The sequence below is a fragment of the Eptesicus fuscus genome, chromosome 4 (genome assembly GCF_027574615.1).
Source record: "Eptesicus fuscus isolate TK198812 chromosome 4, DD_ASM_mEF_20220401, whole genome shotgun sequence".
Classification (NCBI taxonomy): domain Eukaryota; kingdom Metazoa; phylum Chordata; class Mammalia; order Chiroptera; family Vespertilionidae; genus Eptesicus; species Eptesicus fuscus.
The window spans coordinates 39,124,290-39,143,190 of record NC_072476.1 but is presented as its reverse complement, the minus strand read 5'-3'; the positions used below and the strand labels follow the sequence as shown (position 1 = coordinate 39,143,190).

At 40.5% G+C, this 18,901-nt stretch overlaps 1 protein-coding gene across 1 annotated transcript in view; it reads right to left on the bottom strand.

The window, feature by feature from the left end:
* Positions 1-1,489: 1,489 nt before the first annotated feature.
* CEP120 (centrosomal protein 120) overlaps positions 1,490-18,901 on the bottom strand; it is a 75,972-nt gene continuing 58,560 nt past the window's right edge. Inside the window, exons 22-23 of the mRNA XM_054714959.1 lie at positions 2,808-2,859; positions 1,490-1,598 (exon numbers count right to left, since the gene is read on the bottom strand). Of these exons, the coding sequence (XP_054570934.1) occupies positions 1,514-1,598; positions 2,808-2,859 (137 nt within the window). The 3' untranslated portion in view covers positions 1,490-1,513. The remainder of the gene's footprint in view (positions 1,599-2,807; positions 2,860-18,901) is intronic.

Below are 18,901 nucleotides of genomic sequence, written 5' to 3'. Positions count from 1 at the left end.
GCATTTCACTCCCCTTGTATATCTCACATCTTTTGAATTTTATGCCTTCAATTTATTATTTGAACAACTTTTTAAGCAGCATGAGAAACATCTAAATTTCTTGGACTGCGCAAAGGTGATCTATGGACTTACAGTATTCTCACCAGGTCCCCTTTAGTCATAAAGAAGTTTCCACATTTTGTATCCACGTAGATGATGGCCAGTTTGTTTGTATGCACCCAAATAACTATCCTTATTAGATTGCCCTGCTTCCCTGGCTTCCCCTCATAATTGAGCCCTGAGCCTCTTAGGACAGCCTGCTGTCTCTAGTCCTCGTGGGTCCTGCCCGCAGAGCAGGGTGCGCTCCAGAAACAGGGACCATTGCCCTGCTCCTGGGGAAAGATGCAGCGTGGGCAGTGTCTCACTCGGGCCTCCATGCTTCTCAACTCTCACTGAAGAATTCAAAAACACTTGTCCAGCTTTGCAGTCAGACTTCCCACAAGGGAGAAAACAACACTGGGTTAAAGCTACATGTTCTGGAAAACAAAGTAAGCAGCAGACCCCTCATGTGAATTCCTGAGATGGCACATCCCTCAGGAGCGGCGTCCGACCTGACCTTCTCCCCAGTGTCTGTGTTTCTGCCCCTTCCAGGTCACTCCGAGGAAGAATCGGATCGTTCATTTTGTTAGTGATCCCTCTGGGTCTGGGATCCCTTTTATGGCATTGGGACTGAGACCCTCCATTTTATTAGACGTGTCAGTGGACATGGTTGTTTGGAAATGAGAATGATTGAATGGGGCCATTATGTGGAAGAATTTTTGAAAAGTGAGGGCATAGCTAAAACAAACACTATTTTTAAACTGGGATCTACTGACCTTGGGAACCAAAAGTCATCATTTACCAAGTAATTCTGCACAACTCGCCATTGTTCATCTCAACACTGGTGGCAAAACATACTGTTCACCTGGGACCCCCTAATTGGCTTGGCTGGTAATGGGACCCTGGGACCCAGTGCTCCCAGTCTAACTCTTCTTGGTTTCCTGCTACAGGGTGAAAGGGGGCAGGTGAGAACTCCTGGCCAGAAGGTGTCTCTTGAGGGCCATAGGAGAGGCCCTCGAACTGAACTCACAGAGCTGGGGTGGGGAGAGGGGCAGCTATATGTTGATATTTTGATTTAAACTATTTTAATAAATGAAAATCTCTTAATGTTAGAGCCACATGTGGACACCCTAGCTTATGTTGAGTTTAATAGACCATACATGATTATTATAATAATTTGAGTTTGCTTTAAAATCGTCCAGCAGAGGGCGAAAAGTAGAGGTGGGGAATCCATGACACCAGAATGACAGAATGGGGGCCATTATTGAGGCTGGAGGCTGGGTAGATGGGAGTTCATGATACAATTCTCTCTACTTTTATGAAGGTTTGAAAATTTTCCTGCTGAAAATTTTTTAATTGCATGGATTACAATGGGAAAAGAAGAGATCAGTCTTGTCTTGTTGATCCAGGTCAGCGTTGACCCTGTGGTGCATATTCAGGTCCCTTCAGGAATGACAGCAGGCCCTCTGTCTAGTTGCTGGGAGTCCTCTGCCACCAGCCCTTTACACGGGTTGTCTTTGCTGGAGAGAGAGACACTCCTCAGTGGCTCCCCAATGTGGGGTCAGAAGGCCTGGCCTCCTCACTCCACCATCCCAGCTTCAGCTTCCAGTGAAATTGCACTGTGGCTCCTTTTCTCCCTCTGGCCAATCCTACATCTGTCCCACCCCCTCCACAGGGGATAATCCCAAGAGCACTTCCTAATAACCCTCCTCCATGCACATCTCGGATTCACAGTCTGCTTCCTGGGGGTACTCAGCTCTTGACTGCTATAAACACAGAATCAGAGAATGCTGATGAAAGGGACCTTAGTGCTTCCTGACACAAATCCCTCATTTTACAGGTAATGAAATGACACACAAAATTACTTGTTCAGTACCAGTCACTTCACCAGTTGATACCAGGACTGAAATGGTGGAACCCACAATTCCTAATGCCCACAGGCGAATCTACTGCCCTGTTCTAAAGATTTCACTGGCTCATGTGGGCCCAGTTTGAAAATGAAGCGAGTTGCTTAGTTGATACTGTCTGGGCTTACAGTGTGATTGATGGCTGAGAGAAACTGATATGTCACATAGTTTTAACTGCTTGTAACAGAATAGTCCACTAAAGGTCATTAGCAACAAGCACATTTATTTTCATTCATTCATTCATTCATTTAACTAGAGGCCCAGTGCACAAAATTCATGCACGGGTAGGGTACCTAGGCCTGACCACCAATCAGGGCCAATCGAGGCCTTCTGGTTGCTGGCCGGGGCCTGCCTTCGTTCTGTGCCACCCCGTGGTGGTCAGCGCATGTCATAGCAAGCAATTGAACTCTCTGTTTCCTGGTCGAACTCCTGAGAGGACAATTTGCATATTAGGTTTTTATATAGAGAGATTCTTTATTGTTTAAAGTATTACATATGAATCCTTTTCCCCCCATTAACCTCTCCCCACTCATTCCCACCACCCCCCCCCCAAGCACATGTCCTCATCCCCCCTACTGACTGTGTCCATGGGTTATGCTTATATGCAATCATACAAGACCTTTGGTTGGTCTCTCTCACACACCTCTGCAGCCCCTCTCCTGCCTTCCCCCTGAGGTTGGATGGTCTGTTTGATGCTTCTATGTCTCTGGATCTATTTTAGTTCATCAGTTTATGTTGTTCATTAAGTTCCACAAATGAGTGAGATCATGTGATATTTATCTTTCTCCGCCTGGCTTATTTCACTTAGCATAATGCTCTTACCATTTGCAACAGCATGGATGGAACTGGAGAGCACATTTATTTCCTTGTCCACCTGGAAGGTAATGCAATAGTTAGAGATGTCGTCAGAAGCCCAACTTCTTCGTATCTTTCTGCTATAGGATGTTCAGGATGTTGGATTTTACTCTCATAAGCGCTGTGGCTCCAAGTATCACTTTCACCCACACAATATCAAGGCAGGAAAGGTGTATATTAATTGTTATTATCGTAATTAGGGAGAAAAACCTTTCCCAGAGCTCTCAGCAAACTCCTCCTCAGACCCCCCTGGGTTTAATCTGCTACTCAGAATGCCTAGCAGAGTTCTTTCTATCCTGGTAAATGTTCATGATTATACAGGGTGTCCCAAAAATGTATACACACTTTAAATGATTATAAAGTCAGTGTTTATTAACATACAGTTCATTTTCAAAATTTGAAAGAACCTACAGAAATGAGTAATTTTTTTATTATTATTTTTTGGACAATGGTAATAATGAGAAGCAATGGAATCGCAAATACCAAGAATCATTTCTTTTGGTATTTGTGCAGTCTCAATTCATTGACTGTTGCCAGTTTTGTACCATAAACTTTATCTCTTATGTATCCCCATAAAAAAAAATCTAGTGACACTTTAGGATAAATTTTCTTTGTTCAAAGTTTAGCTTAGCTTCACCTATTATTTCAAATCAGTTCAACCTAAAGAGGAGTGAAACATGAGTTTATCAGCTGTTAAAGTGTGTATATACACTGAGTGGCCAGATTATTATGATCTCTGAACGCATAATAATCTGGCCACTCTGTGTGTGTGTGTGTGTATACACACACACATATATATATGTGTGTATGTGTGTGTGTGTGTGTGTGTGTGTGTATATATATGTATGTGTATATATATATATATATATATATATATATATATATATATATACATATATATATATATATATATATACATATATATATATACATATATATATATATATATATATATATATATATATATGTATGTATATATTAGAGGCCCTGTGCATGAATTCGTGTGTGGTGGGGTCTGGTCAGCCTGGCCAGGGGGAGGGGACAGTTAGTTGGCCGGCCTGCCTGCTGGTGGAACTCCTGGTCAAGGGGACAATTTGCATATTAGCCTTTTATTATATAGGATATACACCGAGTGGCCAGATTATTATGCATACACTGGCCACTCAGTGTATTATTATTATACACTGGCCACTCAGTGTATATTTTGGGATATCGTATATTTTTAGACACCACAGATAAATAACTAGTCAGGACCCAATAAAATGGAAGTTCATGGTGTATACAAATACTTACCAGTCATTTCCCTGCAATCTAGGGGAAATTCTTCTCCCAAAGGTTTGGTTTTAAGCCATCTGCTTTTTATCAGTTCCATGACTTAATGTAACATGAATATAGGAATAGAAATGATTATACACACTTTACCAGCTGATAACTCATGTTTCACCAACATTTTAAGATGAGAACGGTGTTAGACTTTAGATCCATAAAGTCACGTATTTATTATTACATTCAACTAATCTTTAGGAAGCCCTTATTCTAAGCCAGGCCCTGTGCTTGCACAGGAAAGCCAAGGCACGTGAAAGAAGCCTCTGATGGAGCCTGCATGCTGCTGGGGGTGGCGATGAGGTGACATGGCTCTCCACAGTGGCACCCAGCCCCCTCTGGTGCTGACTGTGCACCAGGTACCGTTTGAAGTGCAGTATATGCACTGACCCAGTTAGTTCTCCCCACAGTCCTATGTGGTAGGCACTGCAAATGTCTTCCGTTTACAGGTGCAGAATCTCAGGCACAGAGCTGGATTTATCATATTGCCCAATGTTATGCAGCTGGTAAGGATCAGCCAGGATCCGAATCCATGCTGTCTGCTTCCCAAGCTACCCTTTCAATAATCAGATAATCTTATAGATCAATGGAGCATGGTAACTCTTCTGAGAGCTCAGGAAGAAAGGTTCAATGGCACTGTTAAGCATAATTTAAGAGGAAATTACCCACGTAAGAGGTTAGGGAGGCTTCCCAGGGTAGGATGGTTAGGATGGCATCTGAAGGCAGAGTGGGCATTATCTAGGTGAAAAGGAACTGGAGGAGTCTATATATATATATTATTGATTTCAGAGAGGGAAAGAGAGATAGAAACATCAATGATGAGAGAGAATCATTGATCGGCTGCCTCCTGCATGCCCCACCCTGGGGAACAAGCCCACAACCCAAGCATGTGCCCTGACCAGGAATGGAACTGTGACATCCTGGTTGATAGGTCAACACTCAACCACTGAGCCACACCAGCCAGCTAAAGAAGTATTTTTATTTTTTAAATTTTTTTTCAATTATAATTGGCATACAATACTATTTTAGTTTCAGGAGTACAGCATAGTGATTATTTATATAACTTATGAAGTGATCAACCCATTAAGTCTAGTACCATACATAATTATTACAATATTACTGACTATATTCCTTATGCTGTATTTTATAGGCTCGTGAGTGCTTTAACTGTTATACATGTTAACTTCTTCCCCTTTTTCACCCAGTTTCCCAACCTTCCCTCTCCCCCAAATCTGGCAACCAGCAAAATATTCTCTGTATTTATGAGTTTGTTTCTGTTTTGTTTGTTCATTTATTTTGATTTTTAGATTCCACATATAAGTGAGGTCATATGGCATTGGTCTTTTCTTTGAACTTATTTCACTTAGCATTAATACCTTCTAGGTCCATTCATGTCACAAATGGCAAGATTTTACTCTTTTTATGGCTGAGTAATATTCCATTGTATGTGTGTACCACATTTTCTCTATCCATTCATCTGTTGATGGGCACATTCATCTATTGATGACATTGCCTCCATATCTTGGCTATCTATATATATAAAAGCCAAGCGACTGGAACAACCGGTCACTATGACATGCACTGTGGCCAGCCAACCTCCCATGGCCCCTTCCCCTGGCTGGCCGGCCCCAATCGGGGTGGGCTGGCTGGACCCTACCCATGCATGAATTCATGCACCGGGACTCTAGTTGTAAATAATGTGCAATGAATATAGGGGTGCATATGTACTTTTGAATTAATATTTTACATTCTTCAGATAAATACCTCAAAGTGGGATTTCTGGATTATGATAATTTTATTCTAATTTTTTGAGGAACTTCCATACTATTTTCCATAGTGGCTGCACCACATTACATCCCCACCAACAGTGCACGAGGGTTCCCTTTTCTAGAAGAGTATTTTTTTAATTTTTTTTATTGATTAAGATATTACATGTGTCCTTATCCCCCCACCCTCCGCCCACCTCCCCTGCTCATGCCCTCACGCCCCTGGTGTCTGTGTCGATTGGTTATGCTTATATGCATGCATACAAGTCCTTTGGTTGATACATCCCTCTTACACCCCTCTCCCCTACCTTCCCTCTGAGGTTTGATGGTCTGCTCGATGCTTCTCTGTCTCTAGATCTGTTTTTGTTCATCAGTTTATGTTGTTCATTATATTCCACAAATGAGTGAGATCATGTGATATTTATCTTTCTCTGACTAACTTATTTCACTTAGCATAATGCTCCCCATGTCCATCCATGCTGTTGTAAATGGTAGGAATTCCTTTCTTTTTACAGCAGTATAGTATTCCATTGTGTAGATGTACCACAGTTTTTTAATTCACTCATCTGCTGATGGACACTTAGGCTATTTCCAAATCTTAGCTAGTGTAAATTGTGCTGCTATGAACATAGGGATTCATATATCCTTTCTGATTGGCGTTTCTAGCTTCTTGGGATATATTCCTAGAAGCGGGATCGCAGGGTCAAATGGGAATTCCATTTTTAGTTTTTGAGGAAACTCCATACTGTTTTCCACAGTGGCTGCACCAGTCTGCATTCCCACCAGCAATGCACAAGGGTTCCTTTTTCTCTGCATCCTCGCCAGCACTTGTCATTTGTTGATTTGTTGATGATTGCCATTCTGACAGGTGTGAGATGGTACTGCTTGTCATTTTGATTTGCATCTCTCAGATAATTAGTGACTTTGAGCATGTTTTCATGTCTCTTGGCCTTCCTATGTCCTCTTTCGAAAATTATCTATTTAGGTCTGTTGCCCATTTCTCTTCAATAAATGGTGTTGGGAAAATTGGACAGATACATGCAAAAAAATGAAACTAGACCACCAACTTACACCATACATAAAAATAAACTCAAAATGGATAAAGGACTTAAATGTAAGATGGAAAACCATAAAAATCTTAGAGGAATCCACAGCAAAATCTCAGACATATGCCGAAGCAATATCTTCACCAATACAGCTCCTAGGGCAATGGAAACTAAAGAGAAAATAAACAAATGGGACTACATCAAAATAAAAAGCTTCTGCACAGCAAAAGAAACCATCAACAAAACAAAAAAGCCCACTGTATGGGAGAACATATTTGCCAATGTTATCACCAATAAGGGTTTAATCTCCAACATTTACAGGGAACTCGTACAACTTAACAAAAGGAAGATAAACAACCCAATCAAAAAAAATGGGCAGTGGACCTAAATAGAGGAGTATTTTAAATGAAGAAAATGCCTTTTTATGGGAAGGAGCAAAGGGAGATCAAGAAACTACCTGCTTCCCTCTCCCCAAATCCCCCCCCCCCAAAAAAAGTGTAACAGAGTCTTTATATTTCTGATTCCTGTTTGCAGAGCATCCTCATATTTGCTCTTGTGTTTAATGCTTACAACCCAAAGTGGGTTTCAGGACTTAATTTAACCACGGCCACCGAAAGAAGGCAATTAAGTCTCCTGACCCCAGTTCCCATATCACCAAACTGAAGTGGCTTAAGAGCCCAGAGTAGGGACGAACCACCCGTGGAGGACAGCGGAAAGCAGCAAAGGGCAGGTAGATCAGCAGTGACTGGTAACACTGGTGCCTGAAGAGAGATGTTTTATCTGGAGGTAGAAATGAGGTACCGGTACAGTCAAAATCAGAGCCAAGACACAGTTAGTATGAGAACCAACAGAACTCAAACATTGCTCATAATGCTGATGTTAGGACAGGGCCACACAGCTTCGGGAAGGTGTAAAGAACCAGAAAATAGGAGGTAAAAATCAAAGAAAGTCGGGTTCTTTTGAAGAAAACTATCAGTGCTTATTATCAAAAACATTCTGTGACAGACAATAAGCAGCTAAGAGTTTACCATCGCGCAGAAAGCAGGCAGGCTGTATTTTACACCAGCCTTGCAAACAGTTCTGTTTCCTCGGGAGGAAGAGGAATACCCTGGGACCTCAAACAACAAAACTGTAAATCATGGATGGTTGGCTCTAGAATCCTCGTGTGCTGCTTTCCCTGTAGAGGCGCCTGGGAAGGCACAGGGGCATTTCTTTAAGTTGTCAGCTGAATCCAGGGCGGTGGGCAAAGCCACGCCCTGGAAACACATTCTGCCAAAAGGCAGAAGTGTTGTCAGCTTGCCTTTCCTTTCAGCCCAGGTGCCGGGCAGTGGGTTTTATTATGTAAATCCAGCCAAGCTCCAGGAACGAATAGGAAAGCTTCCTGATATTTGGGGTATAAAATAAACACATTGCATCGGCTCTGGGTCACTGTCTCTCCATCAGAAGAGGACAGCGGTCCCACGTGGCCCAGCTTTTTCCTTCTATCTCTATGTCCTGTTTCTTTATTTCATTTTTCTCAATCCCCAGCCGCCCCTACTCAGGAACTGGACCCGCTCTCTAGCCGCGCTGAACACGGAAAAGAGGGAAATATTTACATTTCCCCTATTCCACATTTACATGTTTACCTTGCACTTAATCCACTCTTAAATTATTTTGAAATCTTCCAAGCATGTGTCATAATTGGGCTCAGGAAAAGCTAGTCAAGGATTAAAATGAGACAAGACTCCATCACCCTTAGCTGGGTAGCTCAGTTGGTTGGAGCATTGTTCTGATGTGCCAAGGTTGTGGGTTCAATCCCAGTCAGGACACATACAAGAATCAAGCAATGAATGCATAAATAAGTAGAACAACAAAAGTCTCTTTTCTTTCTCTCTTTCTCTCTCCAATAAGTAAAAAAAAAAAAAAAAAAAAAAAAAATTAAATGACACTATTCAATAAAATAAAGCTGCAGATAATGTATGCAGGAGGATAGTCCATAGAAGGATAATTGAAAGTAGTAGAACATTTTTTCAATATCCAAACGGTGTAATTACATTTAGCTGTCTGGCATGCATCCCCGTCGCTACTAATGAACAGGATGCCTGTAGTAAATGCCTGCTGGCATTATGAGAGGACGTAGGTGTGAACCTTAGACCCGGAGCTCCCCTGCTAGACTATGAACTCCTCCAGGCAGGGACTCCGCTACAATCGCCTTTAAGCCAACTGTAGTGCTCAGCATCCTGCCATAGCACATAAAGAGGGTCAATAAATGTTTGCCACTTGTCTTTGTTGTTTCCTTTCCTCTCTCTCTCCTACTTACCTTTTTTTTTTTTTTTCAGTGTCATTATTCCATCACTGTAAAAAATGTCTCCCTCCTGTTTTTTCTTGGCTTCAACACGTGCCCTACTGCCTGACAGTGGATCCACAGGCACCATTTAACCTTAGCAGTGGCAAGCAGACTGAGTCAGAGAGAAATATTTCTTCACTCTAAATCCTGACACAGGTTGATGAGGAAGATTGTAAAATCATTTCCCCAGGAGGTCTTTGAAAACATAGAATGTCTGAAATGATTCAGGGGTAAAGATCTACCTAAAATATTCTTTTTTAACATATATGTATGTACACACCCACGTTTTCTGTATTATAAAAGTTATCCACGTTCATTGCAGAAAACTTTTACAATCTAGGGCAGTACCAAGAAGAAAATAATAACCACCACCCATAACCATACCATCTAAAAATAGCTACAGTTTGTGCTTTGGTGTATTTTTTTTTTCTATTTTTTAATGTATCTACCCATATACAATCATTCTTTCATATAGCACATCCTCATTAGGTTCCTACCAACGTTCTATGGAGAAACAGATAATAAATAATCATCATAAAAGGAAAATTATGCAGCCCTGGTTGGTGTAGCTCAGTTGGTTGGGCAATGTCCCATCCAAAAGGTTGCTGGTTCCATTCCCAGTCATGGCACATGCTCCGGTTGTGGGCTCCATCCCTGGTAGGGGACATGCAGAAGGCAGCCGATTGATGTTTCTCTCTCCCCCTTTCCCTTCTTTGCTCTAAAAATCAATTTTAAAAAAATTTAACAAAAAAACACACGTGTTTTTAACGAAAAAGAAAACTATGCAGTATGGTAGAAGGCGTTAAGTATATGGAGAAAATTGTGCTGTTTGAGTAAAGTAGTTGATGATGAGGCAGAGTAGAGGGTATTGCAATTTTTAAAAAAAGGTAGAGAAATAGCTTTATTTTGTCAATGAGATCCTTCGTTTTATCCTTTAAAAAATTTTTATTGTGGTAAAATTGACATTAAACATTATATTAATTTCAGGTGCACAATGTAGTATTTGATATTTGCATATATTGTGAAATGATCATAAGTCTAGTTCACATCCATCACTATATTCAATCGCAAACTTTTTTCTTGTGATGGAAAACTTTTAAGATTTACTCTTTTAGCAATTTCAAAATACGCAAGACAGTATTATTAACTACTAGAGGCCCAGTGCACGGGATTCGTGCACTGGTGGGGGACATGGCCTGCAGGGATCGGCCTGCTGTGAGAGCGCCGCTCATTCCAGTCAGCCCAGCGGCTGTGGACCTGCCCTCTGAGTGGCTGCTCCCTGGTCTGGCATCTTCCATGGACCCAGTCTCCTCTCCAAGAGACCCAGTCGGGGCCAGGGCCAGGGAAATAGCACTGAGAGGCGGCAGAGTAGGCCTCAGTCCTGTGGTGGCCACGAACCCATGTCCCAGCCCCCAGGGTCAGCTCTGAAAGCTTGGTGGCAGTGCTGTACAGCCTGTCGGCATCCAGAGGAGGCAGCACGGAGCAAGGAGGAGGAGCCTGGGGTGAGGAGGCAATGATCGCAGCCCAGATGCCTGCCCATCAGCCCGGGGTTCGCAGCAGGAGAAGCCACTCATCCCAGTCAGCCAAGTGGCACTCCTACTGTGGTAGTGCACTGATCACCAGGGGGCAGCTCCTGCATTGAGCATCTGCCCCCTGATAGTCAGTGCGCGTCACAGTGACTGGTCAACCAGTCATTCTGATCATCCTGGCATTTGGTCACTGGGCTTTTATTATATAGGACTAGAGGCCCGGTGCACAAAATTCGTGCACCAGAGCGGGGGGGGGGGGGGAGGCCTCAGCCCAGCCTGCACCCTCTCCAATCCTGGACCCCTTGGGGGATGTCCCTCTTGCTATCCGGGACTGCTGGCTCCTAACTGCTTGCCTGCCTGCCTGTCTGCCTGATCACCCCTAACTGCCTCTGCCTGCCAGCCTGATCGCCCCCTAACTGCTCTCACCTACTAGCCTATTGCCCCTAACCACCTCTTCCTCGGCCCCCGCCACCGTGGCTTTGTCCAGAAGGATGTCTGGTCTAATTAACATATTGCCCTTTTATTAGTATGGATAGTCACCATGTTGTATATTATATCCCCATGACTTATTTATTTTATAATTGGCAATTTGTACCTTTTGCCTCTTTTTACTTACTTTGCCCAGCCCCCAAACCCTGTGACATCTCTTCTTTCATTTCTGAATTGAGTGCTCTCTCTCTCTTTCTTGGCGAGTATAGCTAAAGGTTTGTTAATTTTTATTAGTTTTTCAAAAACAATTCTTAGTTTCATAGATCTTTACTATTGTCTTTCTAGTCTCAATTTCATTTATTTCTGCTCTGATCTTTATTTCTTTCCTTCTGCTAACGTTGAGCTTCATTTGTTCTTCTTTGTTTAGCTATAAATTTAGGCTGTTCATTTGAGATATTTCTTGTTTCTTGAAGGAAGCTATGAACTTCCTTCTTAGAATTGTTTTTGCTGCATTCCGTAAGTTTCCCTTCTTTGTATTTCAATTTCGATTTATCTTAAGGTATTTTTAATTTCTTTTTGTTTTTTTCTTTCACCCATGTTTAGTAGGTAGCATATTGTTTGATCGCCACATTATTTTCCGGTTTGCTTCGTCTAACTGATTTCTAGTATCATACCTTTGTAATCAGAAAAGATGCTTATTAATGATTTTAACCCACTTGAGTTTATTAAGACTTGTTTATTTGGCCTAACATGTGAGCCATCCTGCAGGATGTTGCATGCGTGCTTGAGAAGAATGTGGATAATGTTGCTCTGGATGGAATGTTCTGTATACATCTGTTAAATCAATCTCTTCTGATGTGTAGTTTAAGACCAATATTTCCTTATTGATTATTCAGAGGTAGGGAACGTTTTTTTTCTGCCAAGGGCCATTTGGATATTTATACCATCATACACAGGCCATACAAAATTATCAACTTAAAAATTAGCCTGCTATGTATGGTAAAACATTTAATTAAGTCACCCCTAATGCCTTGGCAGGGCCAGATCAAATGATTTTGAGGGCCATATATGGCCCATGGGCTGGACACTCCCACCTCTGATTCTAGATGATCTGTCCATTGATGTAAGTGGGTACTAAAGTCTCCTACTATTATTATACTGCTATGTGTTTTTTTTCTTTAGGTCTGTTAATACTGGCTTTACATATTTAGGTGCTTCTATGTTAGGTGCATAAACATTTACAAAAAGTTACAATATGTTATAAAATTCACATATACCCTTGCACACAACTCGTATTATCTTCTTGTTGGATTGACCTCTTGATCATTATGCAGAGCCCTTCTCTCTCTCCTATTACAGTGCTTCTTTTAAAGTCTGTTTCTTTCTGATCTACATATAGCTGCCCCAGCTTTCTTTTGATTCTCATTTGTGTGAAATATCTTTTTCCATCCCTTCACTTTCAGTCTCTGTGTGTCCTTACATAGATGGGTTAGGATTGCAATTTTAAATGGAGTGGGCAGGGGAGGTCTTACTGAAAAAGTGATATTTGAACAAAGATGTAATTGGGATAATTTCAGACTGATAACATAATTTGCTTTGATATTATATTCTTTTAAACATGCTTACTTAATAGGTGCACATCATTCTTATGAATTAGTATAATTTTATTTAATCCTATGGCTGGACATTTATATCAACTCCACTTATTTATTCTATGGTAGAAATTCTTAAATATAATATTTGTGGCAAGTATTGCAAATAATAAGATAAAGGTAAGCTTTAGCTCAGAAAAGATGAGGCAATACCAAGACAAGAATATTAACTTTCTGTTAAATATGTTGCAATTGTTTTCCCATTCCTCATTTAACTTTAATCAGTTTGTATGTGTTTTTAAAAGAACATTTGTTAAGATTTGGGTTAAATCTATATATTAACTTTTGAAATTTTAAGACACAGGAAAGCAGAAGAAAAATTTAAATACCTATAATTACATCTTTCAGAGTTAATTTATTTTGTCAATATACACACAAAGTTTGTTAAAATTTTCATTGAATTAGAAGTGAATGTTTTCTAAGTATTTAATTTATAAGTATATTTTGAGTATGCTACTTTTAAAGTATTAATTCACAACATAATTTTGTAATAAGTGTATGCTATTTGTTTTTGGTCATTCCATAAACTTTCCTCATTTTATAAACTGAATTGTCTAACATCACTATTATAAAATTTACATACACCCTTGCACACAACTCTTTCTTTCATAATAAAGACATAAATCTGTCATTTGTGTTGCAAATATTTTCCCTAATTTGTTGCTTTCATTTTAATTTTACTTACGCTGTTTTTTTGACAAAGAAATTAAATCTATCAATCCTTTCCTTAAGAGATTCTTCTTTCACCTTTATGTTTTAGAAGACCTTTAGCACCCTGAGTTATTGTTTTTAAACTGTTTTCCCTGGTGGGAATTCTTTTGGCCTAAGGTATGAATGACATTTACTGAACCAACTTTATTTCTTTTGGAATAGTTAGGGTTTGGCTAACCTTTTATAGGCCTTTTTTTATTATTCTGTCAGTCAGGACTGATTTTAATACTACTTCAAACCATGTGTAAAAGCATAAGTGGTGCTTCTATTGACATTCCAAGTGTTGAAATACTGAGCATAGGAAATGGATGGGTTGGAAAAGGCCAAGGCACTGTAACAGGCTCTTCACATGTGGTATTTTATTTACTCCTCACAAGGCTCTAGAAGGGAGGTGCCATTCTGATCCCTCCTTTACAGACGAGGCCTAGCGGAGTAGAAGAAACATCCATGGTTGTGTAAGAGGACTTCTCAACATTTTTCCAGCAAAATTCAGTCAATGCAATAGAAAAATAAAGATAAGGCCCTAGCTGGTTTGGTTCAGTGGATTGGTTCAATGAAAGGTCCTGGGTTCAATTCCAGTCATAGGCACATACCTCGGTTGCAGGCTTGATCCTCAGCCCCAGTTGGGGCATGTGCAGGAGGTAACCAATCAATGTATCTCTCTCACATGGATGTTTCTCTCTGCCTCTCCCCCTCCCTTCCACTCTCCCTAAAAAAATCAATGGAAAAGTATCCTCGGGTGAGGATTAACCAATAATAACAATAATAGGACTTATTGGATACATCATATGGCATCTTTACTTCTCTTCTCCAAACTAGTTTAAGTCACAACTGACTAGTAACAACCACATTTTATGATGATACTAGTGACCCGGTGCACGGATTCATGCACATTGAAAGGAAATTAATTAGAAGGTGGCTGGTGGGGCGGGACTGGGTGAGACGGGCTGGACACGCCCTGGAGCCAACTTCTTACAGTCCCTCTCCAGCATCTGTGGAGTGAGCAGGGTCCCTCCAGCAGGGGGGGGTCCCTCAGCCTGGCCTGCGGAATTGGGCCCAAACCGGCTCTCCGACATCCCCTGAGGGGTCCCGGAGTGCGAGAAGGCATTCTGCAAAACTGCTGTCATAGAAGGTGTGGGACGCAAACGCAAGTGTGCAGTAAAACAGATTCGGGGCCGACAGTTTCCCCACAACAACATAACCCACAGCCGAAGGTGGAATCGTGCAGTCCTGCGAGGAATTGGGCTCCCTCCTCTCTGGTTTCGGGGTGCGTCACCTGAGAACCGCTGCTGCCAAGTCACTGCAGCTTGGCAGCTCCTGCGTTGAGCATCTTCCCTCTGGTGGTCAGTGCGCACATAGTGACCAGTTGGACAGACAGAGGGACATTTAGCATATTAGCCTTTTATATATATAGATGTATAAAGCACATTCACCCAACAACTGATGCTTGCTTACAGCATAACCCTTTGAAAGAGGCATGGACCAGGTCATTGCCATTGGGACAGCTGAGAAAGCAGAGGTGCTGAGGTTAAGTAAGTGGCAGAACTGGGATTTAAAACCACAACTTCTACCTCTGCCATCAGTGCCTCCACTGAGCTACACCTTGCAAGTTTGGTGTTTCTCTTTGGGGATGTATTTGATTCAAACCTCAAAGTATTATGACGTTGTTATTACTGCTGCTATCTGACCATCTCTGACCTTTTCAGCAATGAATATGCTGCATTTTAAATTCTCATGACTGTAATTATCTGGGCCATCTGATACTTTATTACACATATTGAACATGAAATATGATAGGTGTTCTTTCATCTAGTCCATCTTTTAGTGAGTGAGTTATATAGTTTGGACTCTTCCATTTAATGTGTCCCTTGAGAAGACATAAAATTATATGATGGCAATAAATGTATCATTACAGATATGATTCTTTAACACTTCATTAAAACTACCTTCATCTTTTAGTAGCGCATATAATTACCCCAAAATGGCTTCTCTTTATGTAGAAAAATAGAATAATTTCAACAATGGCATTAAAAACAACAACTTCTCAGCATTTCCCAGGAAAGAACAGTAATTTTAAGGGGAATAATTAATATAAGGGCAGTCTTACATTTTCATCTTTCATGTCCTATTCAAATGCTGCCTCTCCTGTGACCTTCCACTCTGAAATAGTTCTCTCCTCTGAGCACCATGGTAAGAGTCTTTAACATTCTGTTAAGAGCAAAAATCCCACAATGTACCTTATATAGCAGCTATTTGCGCACACATCTATTTAGATTACAACCCCCTTCAGGGTGGAATCCATATCTTAGTCTTCTTTCTCCCATCATATTTAGTCAGTTGCCTGGTACACAATGTTGAATTGAGTAAGAGGTCATCAAAGTTCAAATAGTGAATAAACGTTAATTTAAGGGCTTTTGGTGGATATATAGTTAATGTACAGAGCATGCCAAGCCAGATGCAAGCTAACCTGGAAGCTAGTTCTGAAATAGAAAAGATAATCTAAGTATTTTTAAATAAACAAAATATTAACAGAATATTAAATATGTTATGGTATAAACAGGATATATGTAATAACATGAAATATCTGTAAGTATATTAATATATACTTTCCACTATTTTAAGATTTCTCTGATACCAAAGTGAATAACTTAATCTGCAGAATGCAATGCAATGGCAACAAAATGTGGATTTTTTTCATATTCAGTAACTTTAAAATTGACTGGTAACATAGGCGTAATGCTGGTTAAAGGATCAAGGTGATATTTATGCTTCTCCCTTCAGGTAATTTTGTTTTGTTTTAATTTTTTTTATTGTCTAAAGTTTTACATATGTCTCCTTTTTCCCCAATTAACACCTCCCCCCCAGCCATTCCCACCCAGGGCAAGCTCCCACTGCCCCATTGTCTGTGTCCATTGGTTATGCTAATATGCATGCATACAAGTCCTTTGGTTGCTCTCTAACCCACCTCCCCTGCCATTTGTCTCTGGATCTAATTCTTGTTTATCAAATTATGTTGATCATTATATCCCACATATGAATGAGATCATGGGATATTTATATTTCTCCGACTGGCTTATTTCGCTTAGCCTAATGCTCTCCAGTTCCATCCATGCTGTTGCAAATGGTAAAAGTTCCTTCTTTTTTATAGCAGCATAGTATTTCATTGTGTAGATGTACCACAGTTTTTTAATCCACTCATCTGCTGATGGGCACTTAGGCTGGTTCCAAATCTTAGCTATTGTAAATGGTGCTGCTATGAACATAGGGGTACATATATCCTTTCTGATTGGTGTTTCTAGTTTCTTGGGATATGTTCCTAGAAGTGGGATTACTGGGTCAAATGGGAGTTCCATTTTTAGTTTTTTGAGGAAACTCCATACTGTTCTCCACAGTGGCTGCACCAGTCTGCATTCCCACCAGCAGTGCACGAGGGTTCCTTTTTCTCCACATCCTCACCAGCACTTGTCGTTTGTTGATTTGTTGATGATAGCCATTCTGACAGGTGTGAGATGGTATCTCGTTGTTTTGATTTGCATCTCTCGGATGATTAGTGACTTTGAGCATGTTTTCATATGTCTCTGGGCCTTTTGTTTGTCCTCTTTCAAAAAGTGTCTATTTAGGTCCTTTGCCCATTTTTGATTGGATTGTTTATCTTCCTTTTGTTAAGTTGTATGAGTTCTCTGTAAATTTTGGATATTGAACCCTTATCTGAAATATCATTGGCATAATAATTATAAAGGTATAATTATAAAGGTAGCATTTGTATTTCAACTGCATTTTCAAACTTCCAGTAACATTTTAAGGTGAATTTTCTTGTTCAAAGTTTAGTCTGGCTAAAAAGAAACATCAATTGAGCTATCAGCTGTTAAAGTGTGTATACATGTTTTTGGGACACCCTGTATGTATGTGTATATATATGATTAATTCCTTCATTTAATCTCCTTCATTTAGTAGAAGGGCACACCATTGGGAATTGTGACATATGTACATTTAAAGTTTGTATTTGTGCCAAACATACCAGATTGACATTGCTTCTCCTGTGTATGTACCCTGCTGCAATCATAGACATGTTCAGACAGACCCACACAGTAACACTGGAGTTCAAGGGATAATATAAGAGGCAAAGGATAATAGCAGAGCCAGTGAAACCACCTGGCAACTCTATAGACCTTAGTAAATAAAAGGTAGCCCTAGCCCAGTGATGGGCAACCTTTTGAGCGTGGTGTGTCAAACTTCGCCAAAAAACTGAGCATAACTCGGGTAGTGTGTCACTTTGAGGAAAAAACATGATTTCACGATATTTATAGTTTAAATAACATAAATGTATAATTGTTATATATAATTGTATTTAATAAACCAAAAACTAAATATTTAGTGCTGACACGCGTGTCAGAGGTTCGCCATCACTGCCCTAGCCAATTTTCTCAGTGGTGAGAGCATCGGCCCTCGGACTGAAGGGTTGCAGGTCCGATTCTGGTCAGGGCGCATGCAGGAAGCAACCAATTGATGTGTCTCTCTCACATTGATGTCTCTCTCTGTCTCTCCCTCTGTTTTCCACTCTCTCTAAAAATCAGTGGGAAAAAATACCCTCAAGTGAGGATTAACAGAGAGAGAGAGAGAGAGAGAGAGAGAGAGAGAGAGAGAGAGAGAGAGAGAGAGAGAGAGAGAGAGAAAGGTAGACCAAAGGAAAATCGGGGTATGAGCTCTTCTCTACACACTTTTCCTTTCTTTTCTTTTTTTGAGGTTTTTCTAAAGAATCTTCCAAAGACAAATTGTGGATGTCATTTGTTCCGGGCAAACGTCCATTCACAGGGAGGTAAGAGAAAGGAGTGTGCATTGATAATAGAGAAGAGATGGTAGGCCAAATGTGGACAGGCAAATACAACTTTCCTTGGTGAAAAAAAGACTGTGGGCTAAATTATTTCTGAAGACTACTTATAAAATTAATATCTTTATGCAAATTTAACAAATTTCAAGTAGTTACCTAAAAATCTTGTTAGTAACCAAGGCAAGACCATTAATCTCATCTGCCAACAATAAAGCTAATTCAGGAATTGAAATTCCTTCTTCAAGGCAATGATCAAGTGAATACACAGCTATACCATCTCATTCAGTCTAAACAGGATGACAGTGATATGTGCTGGATAATGCCTCTAATTCATGAATTGACATACCACCTCAGGGCATCACTTTCAAACTGCACTCATACATTCTGAACTGAATTCAAGTAATGCAAATATGGTCCTGCTTGAAATTCAGATTTCTCTCAAAAAAACAAA